Below are 20,158 nucleotides of genomic sequence, written 5' to 3' on the forward strand. Positions count from 1 at the left end.
AGTGCTATGAAGCTTTGAGTATTTTGGATTAGTAGCACTGCTGTGTTTGTTGCATCATATTGCTGTAATTGTTTATATGCTTTATATATTCTGAGGTAAGTTGATCTATAGTGTTACATCATATTCTATAAGGATGTTATGTGTTTGTATACTTTCTGCCCAGTTTGACCCATTTAGCAGAAGTCAGCCTGTGTAAGGCTCTGATATCTATTCTGTATGACTTAAAGCAGTTATGACATGGTCTGATTTTCTCACCCAATAAAGGAATATTCAATATATCAGTCTACTCTTCATTTTATCAGAAACAGTTATCACAGCTTGTACATTTTCTTTTTATAAATATATGTAAGCAATGAGCCAAATTTAGTAATGCCAACATACTGAAGGAACAACATTTGTCTCTTATATATGATACACCTATATATGCACTGTCAAATATACTTGTCTTTGAGTGAAGATTTAAGGTGATAAGACATATAAATAACTGCAACTTGAATCTGTACTGAGGCTCAGTATTTGACACAGAGTTGTTCACTGCTGTAATAGCTCATAATGATTAAAATAATAACTATAATATTGGCCATATTATAGTTACATTACCAAAGTGATATGACTTTAGTCTCATGAACAACATTAGCTAATTGTTATTTACTAACTAATCTTAAATGACTGTTCAGTACAGAAATGAAGCCCAAAAATCATGTTTTACTGTCCTGTGGTCTCAGCCTCAGATACTTATCAAATCACACAAAGCTCTTGTAGAAACAAACAAATGAACAAAATATGTTTTCCTTCATTTCTGTCAAACAAAGTTGTATGACATGTTTCCAGCGGTTAGTATCATGGTTGCTAGGCAACCTGGGAAGCGCGACGGAGACTAGACCGTCCCATACAGACAAACTTGCCGTTTATTTTGCAAATTGAGCTCAACACTGCCCCTAGCGTCCTGGAGCACTTCCGTTGTGTTTTGGAATTTGCATGTGCTTTGGGGTTTGCATGTGTTTTGGAGTTTGCAAGTGTTTTGGAGTTTGCAAGTGTTTTGGAGTTTGCAAGTGTTTTGGAGTTTGCATGTGTTTTGGAGTTTGCAAGTGTTTTGGAGTTTGCAAGTGTTTTGGAGTTTGCAAGTGTTTTGGAGTTTGCAAGTGTTTTGGAGTTTGTACGTGCTTTGTCTCTAGGGGCCACCGTACGTTCTTCCAATAACACTAGAAAAAGAAAAAAGGTCGCAACAACAAAGAACACAACCACAACCACGAGGGGGCACTTCCAGGGGCCCACAGGCCCATCCTGTCACTACCAGCAGCTAGCTTTACTGCGGCTGAGGCCCACAAGCTCACACGAAGCAGCTACACTCCCCACTGCTTCCACAACTCCACACCAATATCCTCGCTCTGGTCTGTAGGTCAAAGGATACATCAACTTTCAGTCTGTGGGATAATGGTGTGCAGATAAATACTGGAATATTGATTCCTCCAATACCAGATATTTATTCTCTAGAATTGATTCTCATTTTAAAATATTCACATTTTAATAATTTAGGGTACATTTATACTTTAACATTAACGGAAAAACAGTGAAAAGTAGTTATATTATCGGGTTCATCGGAACGATTGACAGAAGCTACTTGACAAACCTGTCACGGTGATATGTAAAATACAGCTGTATAAATGCGTCACAGCTCTCGTGTGCTTCCAGGTGCAGCGGGAGAAAATGTGGAGCTGGAAGCACACGTGTAGCTGAATTTGGAAAGTGTTGACGTTCTGTTGACATTTAAACAACAGGGACTTCCTCGTATGATAAATATTACAGAATCCCATTTGTTCAAATTTATATTCACAAATATGGTTATGAAATTAGTAATTAAATACATGCTACAGTACATAGCTGTATTAGTTTAGCTTGGGGGTCATATGTGTGTCCCTGCCATCACATGGATTCAGTTGGACTAGATTTAGTCAGGTAAAGATGTAGCGTAGAGCATTTAAAGAGCATTACGTAGGTTGGGTATCATTAAAATATATGCAGTAGCTGTAAGCTACAACTTATAATATTTCATACATAAGATAGATCAATATAACCTGTATTAATAAAATGTTTCTCAGTTGTTTTATGATTTTCAATCAGTCACACTCATTTTTTATTGTTAATTGAATGATTGATTTGAAAATGTAGGTACTTACTTTTCATAGTTTTTTTTATTTCTTGCATAATAATTCTTTCTAATTAATCAGAACAAGAAGTCTGATGTCTTTTATTCATAACAAAAGGTATACATTATAGTATACTGTATCATCAATGCCATCCTGAATTTTACTTGCTATCAGATCGGAATAGAAATCAGTATTGCACGTTACCGGCAGCCAGAGAGCAGCAGGCGATAGAGATGTTTTGGCTTTGTTTAGGGGAGCTGTTAGGTGTCCATGTTTTTCAACTCTTATTTCTTTCTATATTTTTTTTTTCTGTTTTGCAACACAGATTCTCTTTGGGGTTGCATCAGGAAGGTTGTCTGGTGTTTAAAAAACTCTAACAGCTCAAACAGAGCTGGCGAATGACAAGGGACAAGCCCAACCTGAAAATAGAGAGTAGTAGCGATAGATATATGTTGATAGTTCCGCCTCTTGTTTCAGGTAGTTTACATGTGATTTTATGAACTTGGCAGGAATCTCTCCAAGCGGAGCAGGTTTACTCATTTGTATTTTTCCTGCTGTCAGGATTGTTTTCAGGTGAAATCATTTCTACAATGAGATCCAAAAAGGGTAGGCTATCATGTTGTTCTCCTTATATTAGAGAGCTCTTTTAGCTTTGTGTATTGTCCTTTAGTGTATTGAATTAGAGTATTTCGTCGTATGTGTTTTTATGTGTCCAGTACTAGTTTATGTGTAACTGGTTTACTTATTGATGCCTTTTTTAGTGAGGAAGAGGACAGTGCATCCTCGGTTTTTTAACATAAAACTCATTGTTGCATCCCAAATATGATCTCCTTAGACTCATTTTTAGTTTTAGCGTCCTTATTTTCCTCTGACTTGTCTCTTCTGTGTCTAGGTTCTAGATCTAACATAATGTAATGGAAGTTTGTTAGGCACAACCACCACAAGACACCATACTGAAAGACAATGGCGCTACACATATTCCTTAAAAAGTAAACTTTTAGCACTTACTTCTGATATCCAGCTTCACAGACAGTGTAACATCTAGGCCAGTTTTAGAGAGCAGAGGTCCATGATGTAAATAAGCCATTAATGAGACAGTGAGCTCTGGTATAATTTGCAAAGCCATTGGTGCTGTACAAATAAAATTGAATTGAACTGAAAGAAAGCATTTCTTAAATGCAAAAAGTATCTAAATAATCTGAAGTACAATCAAAGGTCAAAGTGACATAAAATAAGATATATATGGAATCTAAACAAAGGCACAAGAAATTTACCTTTACTATGTGTTCTTGGAAACCTTTCTGACATTAATAGGAGGCAAGTTTTTGTGTAGCTGAAAACAGACATTATGATGTCATTTTTTTATAAATTTACCAAAAACATTGTCAAAGACAGCAGGTTTACTCATTTTCTTTTTTTCCAATTGTTACATAATTCGTGTTCCATTAACTTTTCAGGGGAAATGAATTCTACAAGGGCATCTAGCATCATGCAAGGGTATGCTTCATTTTTGTTCTCTTTATGTTAGAGATGCTTTATTTATTAAGTATTTAATCTGTTTAATGCTAGTTTAAGAACACAAAATAAATATGAATATCAGGACTAAAAGTTGCCTATTGATAATTTTTGCAAAGGTACATGCCAGTAAGATTGTGGGGGTTTCTACATGCATGTTTATTCTAAACATATTTTTCTATGAATATAATAATCATTATCATTATGATTATTGTAGTTGTTGCTATTGTTATTTTCATATATTCCATTCCATTGGATGAGTATTCCACATCCAAAACATTTTTCATTTAAATAAGGATTACAAATAAGGATAACACGCCAATTCTCTGCCTGTTTGATGTCAGAAGGCAATTGCATCAAATTGTCAATATAAACAATAACATCTTATATATAGGATCATAGCTTGGTCATTCTTAACCACACTCGGGAAGCTCGTCCCATTTTGACCCTGGGGCCTTCAGGTCATGCTCGGCACAGATGTTCCTGTATACCAGACATTCCCAAAGTGTGGGGCCCGCCCCCTAGGGGGGGCGCAGAGCCATTGCAGGGGGGGCGCGGCATGAAAAGGGAAAAAAAAAACAAAAAAACAAGGCTTGGACACTGCTAGCACGGGGCGCCCACACAAACGCAAAGCAGGAGATGAAGCATCGCTGAATATGTTTCCAAACCAACTTCATTCTAAGCCAAAGACTAGAAAATATGGTGAAGCATATCTTCCCTTTGATTTCACCTGCACAAGTGCAGAGGTAGGTCTCCCTGCAGGATTGGTTTTCCCTTTGTCGGGAGCAGCGCTGGGCTGTTTAAATCACGGACAAACAGGATCCCACATTCTTGATTTGTAGTTCACAAACACTTGTTGTAATGACTACTCCTGACATTTTGGAGATGTTAGCTCTTTATACAGTAAAGTTACAGTGGGATACAAATAATATCAGGCTGATCCTGCCACGATTTGTTCCCCCGGTTCAAATCACGGACAAACAGTATCCCACAGTTGTTTACGTTTTTGAACCCATTTTGCAGAGGGATTTTTTGAAAAATGTATTGATAGCAATGTTGAATATTATTACACAGGAAAAAAAACAACTACATGTAAAATAATTACACCGTGATGCCTCTGCCTTTCTAAATGGAGGGACAGTAACTGCATGTATACACTCTCAGAAATAGGGGTACCAAAGTGTACCAAAAAGGGTACAAATGCTTGTCGCTGGGGGTGTTCCTTTTTGTGGGACATTTCTGTACCCTTTAGGCTTGGTACATTTTTGTACCTTATGAAGTTGTACCATCTGAAGTACAATCATGTACTTTCCTAAGACATAAATGTACCTTCAAACTATAGTACAGAAATGTTCCCTTGAAAAGGGTACAATAGGGTACCTATGAGGGTACCCCCCCAGCGACAACCTATTTCGTACCTAAAGAGACAAAAATGTACCCCCAATAGTCCAAAATATTTGGTTATTTAACCATTTATTTTCGATAAAAGAATCACATCAAAGCATTTAAACAACCACAGGAATACATCCTTGATTACATTCGTATATTGCCATAGGACATGTCAAGAAAAATACATTCATTTAAAAAAAGTAAACAATCACAAAAAGACATTAAACACCTGAACACAATGTTTTGACGGATCACAGAGATGGCATGTACTTAAAAAAAAAACTGTGCACACAAATGTTTTGCTCTACTTCATCAAGCCAGAATATATATATATATACATATATGCCATATATATAGACAAAGTGGAAAATGTGCTTGCAATCACGTCACACAGAATACCTCAAGGACACAAACAGCCTATCATAAACTAAATAGGTGTCTAGAGCTTGAAAGTCTAATTCATTTCCTGGATTGAACAGGATCCAGTCATTGTCAACTGCCACTTGGTAAGCATGGAAATGACATTCATAAAGTGCAAGGAAGTACCAGTTTCCCACACAATACCCAACAAGTATCAACATTCAAAATATACTTGATTTTAAAGAATATAGGTATGGCTTCAGTGTGCACATGGCCAACTACAAAAACATCCTCAAGTTCATATTTGACACTGCTGACAGATATAGCAGACAGACGCTGAAGCACTTTATCCTGAAAATGCACATCTGTAAAACTTTTGTTCATTTCCAGAGCATTCTGTAAGTCACCTGGCAGAGATGAAAATGGCACACTGACACTTGTGCTGAGTGAATGTTCAAAGTCAACAAGCAACCTATCTGAAGAAAACTCCCAGCACTGACAGCAAATGAATTGTCACAAAATTTACTATTTGTATGAGGTCAAATTAGCACCTGTAATGTCTTCAGCCAGTGCATTCTCTCTTGCCTCCATGTAGACCTTCTTCAGTGGCAAATCCTTGGTCATTTGAAGAACATTTTGAAGAACAGCAGTGAAGTTTTCGCTAAAGCGGCGACAGGTGTTGTCTTGGCAGGGATGCATTAAATCAACCTCATCACACAACTGGAAATGAAAAGAGCAGAATAGACAAAAGAATGACATTTTACATTGAGGATTTAAACTTTTGACATGTTTAAAGACACAGACTGGAGATAAATGTAAAGTGCTTTAACCCTTGAACAAAAATTCTAAAGATAATGAACAGATTGATTAATCAGTTAGTACAGAAAAAAATAATCAGATTTAGAGACAAAAAAATCATTAGCTGTTTCCCCAATCATCTTAACAATTCTTACCCCTGCAGATGTCCCCAGGAATGGATATCTCTTTAATAGGTCCACAGTACACATTCCTTCAGCTACCTCTCGACGTCTCCATGCAAAGGTTTTTGTCATGCGGTCTTTCACCAGTGCTGTGTCAGGATGTAGCTTCTTGTGCTGATCATTTAGCACCTTGATATGAGCATCAATGAAGGCTGCATCTTCCCCCACAAAGCACGAATCCTTTGTCAAAGCAGATATCAGTATTATCATAAGTAAAATCTGATAAGTTAATGTTACTCGAAATGCAGTAATTTGTACACCAAATGCTTTGGAAAAAAATGCAATAATGTTGAATAGGAATTGCAAGTTGAGCAGACTTTTGTTAAATCAACTGTGAAGTTCCTTTTTCTATGTTAATGTTATCTGTTAACATGTTTCTTTCAATTAATGTTTACTTTTAGCTTTACAGTGAACATAATAAGACTACATATGTTACCTTAGCTCTTAGAGGCTGAGGGTGTGAGGACTTACGAGAGAGGGCTTCAGTCTCTTCAGATAGGAGCTGCTGGATTCCTCTGTGGTCCGATGTTTCTGCGTGCGTCCAAACTTTTCTTTAACCCGGTTCACTTCTTCGTTGCTGATTAGGGGAGCCCGTTCTGCTTTGAACTTTCTCTTGAGTTGGCCGTGCCAGGTGTCCTAGTTGTTTCAAATGTATATAAGTAGTTAATTATGCTTACTTTATATTAATATAATCTATAAAAGAAACAAAAAAGGAGAGGTACTCACATAACCATTTCCGTGTACATCTCTTAAGAAAGGATACTTCACAATCTTTGATGGGCTTTGATGACCTGGATGTAGTCTGAGTGGGTTGGGTACCTGTTTCAAACATAAGAAAAACAACCCACAGCACACTGATTACTCTTATCCTTTCCTGGGGGCTTTTATGTTCTTCAATTCTTCTAATCATATTGTTATTACTGTAAATAGTATGTTATAGACCAATGTCAAATCAATGTAGCTAAAGTTGATTTTAATTTTAGAAAAAATGGGCATGGACAAACAGCCACACCTCTCCCAAACTTCATTAATTAATTGACTGCAGTCCTGAATTATTAATTTACTCTTGAGCAAATTCGAAAATGAACACTTTGGATATCATAGTCCAGACAAGGTCTGGAGACACAGGATGTATGGTTTTACCACTATTGCCAGTTCATTGGAACCATGTGTCACGCCAGACTCGAACGCTGGTCTCCAGATTGGGAGGCAGATGGGCTAACCATTTGTTCTCTGCCTCTCGTACAACAGCAATATTAATATTAAGAAATTAATGTAATTATTCAGAAAGGAACCCTTACATTGTGTACTGTGACAGCATTTCATAAAGAGTCCCAATTATTTTGTTTCGGTACTTCTGTTCTTTCTGGACTGGTTCTTTGAGATCCAAGCGACTCTGCGGGAGAATAGAATCCTAGGCTATCTTGTCTGTTTTTGCTGCCCACAATTTGCCTCCTTGATTTTGTTTATTTGAAATTATAAATCGATCCCTGATCGAGCAGCTAGCTGGCATCACAGGTGTTTGCAGACACTGTCCCTGTGCAGAGCTTACAGCTCTCATATTCGAAAATCCCACTAAGTAGGTGGAATGGTACAAATGTGTACCTTCCATTGTTTAAAATCCCTTTGAGCGGGAAACAAGTTAGATGCAATATATTTGGCTTAGAAAACGATTTTGTTAATAGCTATATTTACATACTAGCATGTTTTGAGAAATTATTGATTTTTTTACATTGTTGTACACGGTTAGTCACTATTTATTGATAAAACACTCGAATACGGCGGGCAGACAGACGTTGAACATTCCACCAACAGTCTAAATAGTCCACATTTGTACCTTTCTTTGTTTAAAACTTAGCTAACTGCTAGCTTTCACCCATTTTAAATCTAGCTCTTCGGACTTTTGCTAACTCCACTGTAAAATTACACGTTGTAATTTTTATAAAAACACAAAATCACACCCGACTTACCTCAAAACCTTTGCGCCTCGTCGTCTGACACATCAATGCCTTCTTCCGTCAACTTTTTGAGGGGCTCCTCCGTCGATAACCCCTGAGAGTCATTTTCTGCGTCAACGCTAGTCGGCGCGGAGGCGGAGCACTTATCGCTAATGGTTTTTCAGCCTTTGGGATTAATGCGCATTGCGAACTTGACACATGAAAATACAACATTGTGGTATTAATGCGCAGTTGTTTAGAAACCGTTATGCTGTCTTGGCGAACTATATTTGTAACTTACAAAATGTAGTTACCGTAACATAAAAATCTGCTTGACATTTTAACTTCCAAAGAACCTCGGTTTAACTTGATGTTGCAAATTCCATAAAAACCTCACAATTAATGAACAATTCTAGGATGTAGTAAAAGCGAAAAAGTAAATGGCCAAACATAACAGTAAAATGATTTCACGTTTTTGAAGGCTACAACCAAGATTTAAAACATTAAAAATTATAACTGGAACTTAATGAAATGGAAATGGACCAGTTTTTTTTAACATCATTTGGTTGTGCCTGCATGTCATTGTGTGTGTGTGGGTTTTTTTTAATATAATTTAACATAACTTACACAAAGGTAGGTTACAGATATTCTTTGCATCATAGGATAATTTACAGAGAGAGGACCAACAGATTTGATTATACCATGTAGCTTTTATGAGCACACTCACATCTCATATGAATTTTACAATTAACCAGGCCCATCCAGATTTTCCCATGCTGACCCATTACCACATTCTGCCACTGTCACTGCAGTACAGGTCAAAATGGTACAGATTTGTACTTTATATCAAATCGAACCTTTAAAGGGGCATTTCTGGACTTTTAAAGACCAGTATTGTACTTTTAAGGGAACATTTAAAAATAATGTACCTATAGGTACAAAAATGTTCTTCTCTCGTACCTCTATTTCTGAGAGTGTATGTAAGCATGTAAAACCTGCAGACAGTCAGATTAACAGTATTTCGTCTCTATCTGCCATTCTGCAATTCATCTCATGTAAACAATAACGTGCGCACAGCGTGACGTGAAAAAAGGCACTTACCTTTGACGTTGCATGACGAACTCTATATTCCTCGCCCACACATAAGCGCAAAAAAGGAGTTTTAAAAAATCTCCATTCTCGGTGATTCGAAACGCCGTTTATGTGTGGACGAAACAGCTGCGTTTTTAAAAATGTAGGTGCCGACGTAGCATAAAAGACTTTATTAGTTTATTTTCTTGCTACCTGCATATTACTTGTATTTGCTTAATTGTTTACTAAATGTTTGAGGTGTGAAATAAACCGCAATGGAGCAAAATATGGGTGTGTGTGGTTGGAGGATGTGTTCTTGCGTGCGCGCGCGCGCGAGGGGGGGCGCGAACATTTTTCTTGTAAAACAAGGGGGGCCCAGCAAAAAAAGTTTGGGAACCACTGCTGTATACTATGCATGCCAATTTATGGCATTCTAGCATCTTGCACCGTGCACCCAAGCCTGTCCCAACTATTTGAGAAGGGTTCCTGCCATCAAACTCAAAATTACCTTATTTTTTTTTCTTAAAATGTTCTGAGCTTAAAAATGTTAGATGTTTTGTGTGTGTTCTATTGTGAATAAAATATGGGTTCATATTTATAATCAAATGTATATTTATAATACAAATCATTGCATTTTGTTTACATTTACATTTAACACAGTGGCCCAGCTATAATTGAAATTGGGGTGATAGTTATATAAACAGATGCTCTTCACATTGGACTGATGATGATGAAGTTTATCACAAGGCCTATTCACATTGATAAAAAAAAACATGTAACTATAAATGAATAAGTGGTGTTTTGTTGTTGTTGTTCTAAACTGATTCTCTCCATTTCCCCAGGATAACATGTTGCATGCTTTGGTGGATGTTGTCTTTTGTATCTCATGGAAGTTTCTCCTGGAGCTGTGTATCAGGAGCTTCCTGTGGCAATTATTGCAGTTCAGTTTGTAATGAAACATTCTGTAAGTGGTTTAATGAATTTCTCTTAACTTTATCTTAAGTAAACTGAGAAGAGACAGAAGCTTATTTGATTCTTGTGTGCTGGGAGATGGTTCTGGAGTAGGTCCTCTTGAAGAAGCAGATGTAGATGCTTGAACTTCAAGCAACTGACGCTATTGGTTGCCCTGCTGCACCTGCTGTTGAACCTGGGCAAACTGATGCCGGATTTGCCTCCATCTATCCTCCTGGTGGTTGTGCTCTTGCTCCAGTTTAGCATCGAGTTCAGCCTGCTGTTGCATCAGAGCGCAAACGTTTGGACAATTCAGCCACATTCTCTTGTCCATCAATATAGCCACTTACTGCCCCTTGTTGGTCGCTGCCATCTTGTAAATCACCTGCTTCACATTCTGGAACAAGCCGTCTCTTTGCTTGGGTAGACACCTTCTCCACTTATTAATTGGCCTGGAAACCCACTGCTGCTGCCACTATATGTGGTAGAACTTGACTTAAGCGGCCAAAGAAGTGCAGGAGTAAGATGCTGTCCAGTGTAGCAAGTGATTTATTCACCATTTTGTGACCAAACCATATTTACAAAAAATAAATTTAAAAAAATCTCAACTCTATAATTAACTCAGTTCAAATAAACATAACTAAACTTAAATCAACGGAAATTAAGGTCAAACTGCATACAGCTACACTGACCTGGTCCTTCCTTCCTGAACACCTGCGTTCACCTGCTTAAATAGTCCACTCACCTCTGGACTATTCCATTAGGTGAGAAGAACCAGAACCAGTCCATTTACTTCTTTTGCACAAAGAAGTAAATGGACTGAAAATTCATGATAGAATGAATAATGTCTATTTTGAGCTGAAATGTAATACCCCCATAAAAAGGTAATTCATATTGTTTCCTTTAATTACTTTACAGCCAGCTGCTGTATGAGGTATACAACAAACATCCTGGAAGGTTCAACCCAAACAAACCCTGCTGAGTAAGCATTTTATTCACCCTAAATACATGATTTTTTTTTTCAGTTTGTCAAAATTTGGTGTTTGAACATTTGTGTCTGAGTGCAATTTGTAAAACACTTTACATTAAACATGAAGAATTTGGTAATATTAAGAATATTTTGTGTTATTGAATCGATGACAGGGTGTAAACTAATATAATACTTGTGATAAAATATTCTTGTCCTTTTCCACCAGAGCCTTGCAGACCCTAGAAAAAATTCTAGAAGAAACTCCAGTAAAAGGAGTCGTAAATATATCTTCAGGCAATTTTGTGGCTCTCCTCTTCAAACCCAATGGTACCTTTACAGGCCTTGAAATTTATGCCAGTGACAATGAGGTAAAAACCCAAAAGACAGAAAGGATTGACACTGCTGTTTTCACTTTTTGGGAGCAATACTAATCACGTCCAAACATTTCTTTGGCTTGGGCTGAAATATCTCAACAACTGTTAGAAGATATTTAAACAATGTGTACAGACACTTTGATCTCAGATGATGACTTTTACTGATTACTGCTTTGATTGACATTGCCTTGAGCACAATTTGCAGGTCATATTATTTTCTTATCAATTATTACATCACTGAACAAATTTCCATTTCTAAATTTCCTTGCTATTAATACTTCAAAAAGCCTTTTAAATACCATTAATTGTGCAGTAGCTATGACAGTTCTATCATACTATTTCATGTATTCACGTGCAATATTTCTCCCTCTGTTTTTGGGAATGATAAAGGTAGGATTGAGTCAGGTCCCCAAGAGCAAAGTGCACGTTCAGCTACCAAGCACTCTGGATATTGGACCACAGGACAAGATTGTGTTCTCCTTGTTTAAGTTGCCTGAAACAAACAGGGTAGGGCAGCATATGGACTTATGTAAAATACTTTTGCTTCTTCTGTTGTGTATAAAATTCTCCACAATTTTCTCACAGTCAATATGAAATATGTTTTGAGTTCTAAATCAAGCTTGTTCCAATGAATCGCATGGATACTTGATCCGACTGGGTATTGGGGAGCTATTTTGTTATTTGATTTGTGAGCAGGTACCATTTTTAAACCTGATTTATCTTTTACTGTTGTAGTGTTTATAGTTTATTTCTGCACGTAACTCCAACTGCAAATTCACATACATTGTTTTTGTGATTGATTGTATATCATTCGCTGCCTTTTTAGCCATTGGAGGACAAACGTCATCGACTTAAATTAGTGAAAGTTCACAGTCATTCAGAATTCTTTTCAGTATTTTTGTACATAATTTACTTTATTATTATTACAAAGGAAAATAAGTAAATGGGTTAAGGGTTGTGTTACACATCATGCAGGCTGAATTATGTTTTGAAAAAAGAGGAAGAGTTACTCAAACACAGTGGTGCACAAGAAGCTGATCTTTTGGTATTATGTAAATCAAAATGTAAAGCAATACAAATTTAGAAAAATTTGAATTTAGGGAGTAGAGTAGTAGTACACGGGAAAAGAAAAACCTCTTGTTTTTACTAAGATGTAAATGACAGATTCAAAACAGTGTGACATTATCTCTGAGTTGCTTTCCCCTTTTGCACAGTTGGAATTGTATAAACATCTTACATAAAATCATTATGAACAAACTTTCAAATGAACTGATGTATGTGTTGCATTCTAGACTGATGCGGGAGTGTTATATGATGCATATGATCAAAGACTGGTTATCCTGAGTGCAGGCAAGCCAATATCAGGTCTTCAGGATCCTGTCAACATCACCATAAACTTTAAGGATATAAATGTAATTATAATTTCATTTCATCATTTGTTCCACTCTTGCATATAGATATATAATCCTGAATATTATGGAAGTCTGTGTAAATTATTATTATTAATAAAAGTTAATAAAAAAATATAGACGCATAACACTAAACAGATATAAAATAGTTATTTATTATATGTCTGTTTATTTTTGCCATAGAAAACCCAGAAACCCTCCTGTCAGTTCTTTAATTTTTCAACAAACAGTGAGTAATCAAGCATGATGTCTCTCATAAAAAGTAATATGTAGCATAACTATGTCTGTTTTAAATTTGTAGTCATCTGGGTTTCTAGTTTCACTCAACATTACAGATTTCTGAGTGAACTGATATAATTAAGAGGTGACAGCATCTCATGGATAATAGTTGTTTTTGTTTCACTTACCAGATTTCAGTACGGATGGCTGTCTCACTCGGTGGACTGATGGTCAGAGTGATGTCACCTGTTCCTGTAACCATTTCACATACTTCGGCATTCTCATGGTAGATTTATTCTTTTTTATTATACAAAGAATAATGAACAAAAAAAGGCATAAAATTGTGCCAGTAATTTAAGAAATCTTTTAAAGAAATAAATAAAAAGCAGAGTTTTAAAAAGAATTACATCACAGTTTTGTCATGCCTCAGTTAGGCTTGTTAAATCTAAAAGTTTAGGAAAACACTAAACAAGTATTGCTTGCTATGAAGGTTTGCCAGGGTTAGGGCTGCCACGATTAGTCGACTAGTCACGATTACGTCGACTATCAAAATCGTCGACGACTGATTTAATAGTCGTCGCGTCGTTTGAAGCTTTGTAAGATCCCAAAAGACGCAGGAATAAGTAGTAGGATTTAAGAGTGTAATAACGGACCGAAACAGAAGATGGCAGCACTGCATGTACAAGGATGCCAGCTGCCGTTAAACCCCGAAGAAGAAGAAGATATGTCCCAGAATTCATAGCGCTTCCCTGGTCAGTTTCCAACAATAGCAGCAGCTAGTTAGTTTGAATATTACTGGTATTATTCTTTCTGGGTCACAAAATAAACGTTTAACATATTTTCAGGCAGGAATGTAGCTGTGTAAACCTCAAATATCTGCTCAGTTTATCAAGACACCACATATTTTCAAAAGCGTTTTCGGAGACGTCTGTTACCCACTAGCTCGATAGCTAAGCGGGGTTCAAGGCTCACTGGCGCCAGTGAGAACACCGGACTCCCTGCAAACACTTTTCAAACCCACCGCTGTCTTTCGCTTCTCAGGTTAAACATATATAAGTCACTTAGATAACTTAAAAATGTTATTGTCTTGCTTTTTTTTTAGTATTTTATTTGTTCCTGAGTAAATCGGTTTGGCTGAGATTAAAGTTATAGTTTTTACACAGCTGAATAAACTTCAAGCAGACAGCTGATTATCAGAAGTGTGAGATGCTCGAGAATATACTCCAGTGTCCCGTTATATTTTAGATAGCAAGGACCAGACGGCTGAATTTATTAAACTCCACCGAAACAATCTGCAAATTTCATTGAAATTTAATAAACTATCATTTTGTCTTTTTTAGTTAGCACATACCTTAAACACTTAAAGCTGTAAGCGAATGATAGTTATATAAGAGCAAATGCATGCTGGTGCAGTAAGCTGTACGTTTTATGTCCAATGGATGCATGATCTGATTAGTCGACTAATCGCAAAAATAATCAAATGAGCTGACTGCATTCACGGTGTACCTATGCATGAATGCATAGGTACACCGTGAATGCAGTCAGCTCATTCATTCACGGTGTACCTATGCATTCCCGTGTCAAATGTGAGGCAATCTGTCTGACAGCTAAAGCTTGGGTCAGGCAACAAGCTAATGACCCCTACACACCAGCTACTGGAATAAAAGTTGTGAGTTTATTATAACGGATACAGTAACATTTAATTAGCTTTCTGTTAAAAACAGCAGAGGTGATTTAATATGCCAGTTAACTTGCCAATTGTAACAAAAGCAGTTAGGTCTGAAATATTGTTGTTAAAGTGAAAAAGGCTAAACTTAAACATTTTGTAAAATGAACACATTTAAAAACAATTATCTTAAATAAATAACCCCCACATTTTTAGGATTTGTCCACCTAGTAAATATAGAATCACTAAACTTAAAATATCTAAAAACCTCAATTTTGTGCCACTAATAATGTGAACAGTTAATGTGAAAGTGTATTTGCTCCACAGACATCTCCTTCTGCGCACGTCTCAAAAGAAGAAATTGAGATATTAGCATACGTTTCTGTGATTGGCTGTAGCGTGTCTCTCTTTTCTCTGATCATTACCGTTTTACTCTTCATCACAAACAGGTAATTTGTGGTTTTTGTTTTTGTTTTTTTCCCCATCAAGATATGACAAAGAAAGTTGTCATTTACAACAGATCCCTTCTTCTCTGTCCAACAGGACGCTCAGAAAAGATGTCTCTATGAACATCCACATCAATCTCGTCATCGCCTTGATCCTCCTCAACCTGCACTTCCTGCCCAGTCAGGCAGTGGCAACACACCCCTCCACTTGGCTCTGTTTCTACATGGCTCTCGCCCTTCACTACTCCCTGTTGGCCACTTTCACCTGGATGGCCTTGGAGGGGTTCCACCTCTACCTTCTCTTAGTCAAAATCTTCAACATTACAGTCAGCAGATACATTCTCAAACTCAGTGTGGTGGGATGGGGTAAGTGGAATCCTTCAAACAGGAAGCAGTCAGCAAACTTGTGCGTGACTAATCAATTCTTGTGTTTCAGGTGTTCCTGCAGTCATTGTGTCAGTGGTGGTGATCATAGACAGAGGCTTTTATGGCCATGTCCCTCTAGACAGGTTAAACTATGATGACATGAAAATGTAAGGAAAATACTTATTACACCGAGTCATTAATCTCTCTGTGTATATATATATATATATATATATATATTTTAGGGGTGCAACGATACACAAAATTCACGGTTCGGTTTGATATTTTTTCGATACAAAAAAATGTTCATGCTTTTTTAATTTGTCATTTATTAAAATTATAAATATATATTTTAAGTCAAAAGTACAGTTTTTAAATTTAATGTTGCTGGAACAACAAAGGGATAAAATAATAAATCTATCTGATCGAGAAATCACTCATCTTTGGAAAAGAGAGTTTATTACAGAGAAATGGCTCTTTCCAAAATAAAAGCTATACTATACGCTTCTTCTGGGCTATATTCTCAGCAGCATATTAAACATATCAGGTCCCCATAAGGAGAATCATGTGCTAACGGCTGTCTAAATGACTCGGGTAAAGTTTGTAGCATGCGTGCTTGTTGTTTTTGGCTGCTTCCACTTGTCTTTGCACTAGGATGATGTCGGAGTAAATGTGCAGTCATATTCGTTGTGTTCCCACTAGTGCTGTCAGCGTTAATCTGAAATGACGTTAACGCCACAACACGGCAAATTTCTGTTAACGAGCTACCGCGGATCGCCCCGTGTGTGGGGCTGGACGGCCAGCACGTTAACGAGCTAACTGCGCTAACGCACTAGTTCCCACCCATGTAATTGAGCATTGCGTGGCACATCCGACATACTGTTTTACTTTTGTCCATGACTCGCTTACCTTCAGGGTCATACTTCACATAAAGACCAAAATAGTTCCAAACGCCAGATCTGAATGAGGGTGGGGGAGGTTCAATTTGATATGTTGCAACGAGAGCTTAGCTTCTGTCTTGCTAGATTGTGCTGCGCTTAGTGGATCTGCGCTCAACAGTGCAGCCCAGGCGGAGTAGTCGAACGCAGATCCACTGAGCTCTCAACACAGACAGCATCGTCAGAAGAAAAGTTGATAAAAAAAATTTCAATTTTGTATTGTTCGATACATATGCGTACCGAACCGAAAGCACTGTATCGAACGGTTCAATATCGATACGAGCATCGTTGCACCCCTAAAATATATATATATATATATATATATATATATATATATATATATGTTTAACTGTGTAAGATGAAATCACCGTCTGTTTTCTTTCTTTGTAGATGCTATATAGCTAATGAAACAGTGAAGGCGGTCACTACTACTGGACTGTTCACCATGGTGTTCCTCTTTAACATGATCATGTTTATGGTGACAGTCAAACGTGTTTTGAATGTTGGTTATAACAAAGAGGTATGAGTTATTCTTGTAATCCTTTTTTAAATAAACTTCAACCTTTGATACTTATAGTAATTTCCAAATCCTTCCACAAAATTGTATCCTTTGATAAGCCCGCCAACAATGAACAATTAGTTGACAATGAGATAATTTTCATTTCTTTGCATGAGAAATGGTTCAATGTGGATTTTTAAATAAACTTTTTACATTCCAGTAATATTTCAGTACCTAAAACCTAATTTCCATTACAGTGTCTATAAAAAATAAATAACAACAACAAAAAAAAAATACTGAAGAATTCCTGTCATTACCTTTAAAACACATGTGAAGGCCTCTGTTAGTTTCAGATTTTGTCTCTAATCTGCTGTGTCATGTGTCATTTTGTTTTTGGGCAGCTTCGCCACAAAAACGCCAAGCAAGCAATTTTTCCCCTGCTGGGTGTCTGCGCTCTGCTCGGCATTACCTGGGGCCTGGTCTTCTTCTCGTTCAGTAACCTGACCAACATTTCCCTCTACCTTTTCTGTTTCCTGAACTCACTGCAAGGTCTGTATATTATGTTTCATTCATTTAGTTCTTCTGTGTGTGTGTTTGTGTGTGTTCAATCAAAAATGACTACTAAATCTAACCAAAATAACAGAAAATAATTGTGGATTTTAACAAGTGAAATGAATGTAAACTTAATTCATCGCAGTTTTTAAAAGGCCAAACGTATTTATGCAGGACTTTATTAAAATCAGCCGATTCTACAGGATCAGATCTAAACTTTTTTCAGATTTGGTGGCTTTAATATGAAATAACCACTAGTGACTCCCAAAATATGGGTTAGGGTTCCCTTGTGGTCACATCAGTTGGGTATGTGGGGTCTTTTGCAAGAATACTGTATGACATTATAAAAAGACTTTTATATTAGTCCTGTGATGGACTGGCAAGCAGTTCGGGGCATACCCTACCTGTCAAAGCCCAGATAAAATCCAGTCCCCCAGTGAATCTAAATTAGATATGTGGCTGAGAACAAAGATGGTTGAAATAAAAGTTGAAATAACCAGAAAATGCGTATTTAACCCTTTCATGCATAGTAGTGACTACAGTGGACAGCTATTTGAAGGCTGTTTTCTTGTATTGGTGTCATTGTTGATGGTTTACTTGCACATTAACCACTACACTGGACACTGATGTGTCATGTCACTCCATACCCTGCCATGTTAAAAAAGACAAAATTACATGTTTAAAAAAATGACAAAAATCATTTTCATGCCTAAAGATAAATGAAAAAACTGATTGAGAGTCATAATTCATGCATGAAAGGGTTAAAAATGATTTTACAGACACTAAAGAAAAGTCACACTTGTTAGTCTTAATGTTAGTATTATTTACAGTGGCTTGCAAAAGTATTCGGCCCCCTTGAACCTTTCCACATTTTGTCACATTACAGCCACAAACATGAATCAATTTTATTGGAATTCCACGTGAAAGACCAAAAATGTTTGGAATCATGTATGATTTTCATTCCACTTCTCACGTGTACACCACTTTGTGTTGGTCTTTCACGTGGAATTCCAATAAAATTGATTCATGTTTGTGGCTGTAATGTGAGAAAATGTGGGAAAGTTCAAGGGGGCCGAATACTTTTGCAAGCCACTGTACTATCAAATAGATGGTTCTATTTTTTAGCAGATTTCAATACAACTGTTTCTGTTGGGGTGTGTTTTGTTTGTTTGTTTTTGTTTTCTGACACTGTTGAAATATCAGGTTTATTGCATGATTTGTATTTCTTGCTCACTGTCCAAACCTCTATTTTACTCGCTCTCTTGCTCTCTCTTCTGTTTGCCTTGTAGGTTTTTTCATCTTCCTGTGGTTTGTATGTTCATTAAGAAGGCTTAAAAAATCAGCTGAAGCAACTTCCTCCAATAAGATGATCAACAGCAAATAACAAGAGTTCGAGAAGTGTGTTCATGGAATTTACTTTACTTTACTTTATTGATTTATACATACAGTACAAATCTAATTAAAAGCTAATCTAAATAAGTGAGTCTTAAGATGATGTTTAAAAGAATAAATAAAATCCCAGAGAGAGAGAATTCCACAACCTGGGGGCTACCGCTCTAAAAGATCTATCACCTCTGGTTTTAAAACGTGTTTGGGGAACTACCAACAACCTTTGATTAGACGATCTCAGGCTGCAAAAGGGAGTGTGAGGTTCTAAGAGATCAGAAATATAGACAGGAGCGTCATGATTCAAAGCTTTAAAAGTCAGTTTTTAAAAGGACAGTTTATGGACTTCCATAAACTGTTCAGCTCTACTGCTCAGAAGAGCAGTAGAGCTGAATATCATCAGCATAAAAGTCAGGGAACTCCCTAATTTCACATTATAATTTTGGCTTTAGATTGTCTGCATGTATAACCATGTACCATGTGTAATGAAATGGGATGAGGGATTTATCTTTCCAAGATATTATGTTTAGATAAGATGTTTATTCAAGTTTCTTTTCTTCTATGAAGGGCAATTCTGTGAAAGTTGTGAAATGGTGAAACTGAGAGAATAATTTCTGCAGAAAATCCTGATCTGACCTGATCTTTCTGTCCAGATTGGTCCTGGTTCATTTTCTGTCAAGTCATCTATTCTACTTTTATACAATGCATAAGGATCTGATCTTAGTTTTAGTTGTGTAGAGCTCTGACATTTGTAATTCTGATATTCTGGTATTGTTATCTAGATAATTACTGCACATTTTTATCATATTTTATGTGAAGTTTTTAAATATATCTTCAGGTGTGTCTTCTTACTAGGGATGGGTATCGTTTAGGTTTTATCTGATACCAGTACCAAACCGGTGCTTTTGAAACGGTGCCGGTGCTTAAACGGTGCTCAAATCAGTGCTTAAAGAATGGAGAACACAAACTTTGTCCAAAAACCTCTC

The 20,158-nt window shown here is 36.8% G+C and overlaps 2 protein-coding genes across 2 annotated transcripts; one reads left to right on the forward strand and one right to left on the reverse strand.

The window, feature by feature from the left end:
* Positions 1 to 2,737: 2,737 nt before the first annotated feature.
* Positions 2,738 to 19,783, forward strand: LOC102781107 (adhesion G protein-coupled receptor G2-like). Its single transcript, XM_087843830.1, has 16 exons — positions 2,738 to 2,753; positions 3,605 to 3,644; positions 10,242 to 10,363; positions 11,269 to 11,332; positions 11,547 to 11,688; positions 12,085 to 12,201; positions 12,987 to 13,106; positions 13,287 to 13,332; positions 13,514 to 13,608; positions 15,316 to 15,437; positions 15,532 to 15,800; positions 15,871 to 15,967; positions 17,126 to 17,255; positions 17,636 to 17,783; positions 19,076 to 19,147; positions 19,740 to 19,783. The coding sequence occupies exons 1-16, from the start codon at positions 2,738 to 2,740 to the stop codon at positions 19,781 to 19,783; spliced, it is 1,644 nt and encodes a 547-aa protein (XP_087699956.1).
* LOC148106275 (sterile alpha motif domain-containing protein 3-like) lies at positions 5,402 to 8,402 on the reverse strand. Its single transcript, XM_087843821.1, has 5 exons — positions 8,362 to 8,402; positions 7,118 to 7,210; positions 6,863 to 7,027; positions 6,365 to 6,571; positions 5,402 to 6,131 (listed from the first exon to the last, which is right to left on the reverse strand). The coding sequence occupies exons 1-5, from the start codon at positions 8,392 to 8,394 to the stop codon at positions 5,937 to 5,939; spliced, it is 693 nt and encodes a 230-aa protein (XP_087699947.1). The 5' UTR covers positions 8,395 to 8,402; the 3' UTR covers positions 5,402 to 5,936.
* Positions 19,784 to 20,158: the final 375 nt, after the last annotated feature.

Source organism: Neolamprologus brichardi, chromosome 1 (assembly GCF_056152115.1).
Source record: "Neolamprologus brichardi isolate AB-2024 chromosome 1, ASM5615211v1, whole genome shotgun sequence".
NCBI lineage: Eukaryota > Metazoa > Chordata > Actinopteri > Cichliformes > Cichlidae > Neolamprologus > Neolamprologus brichardi.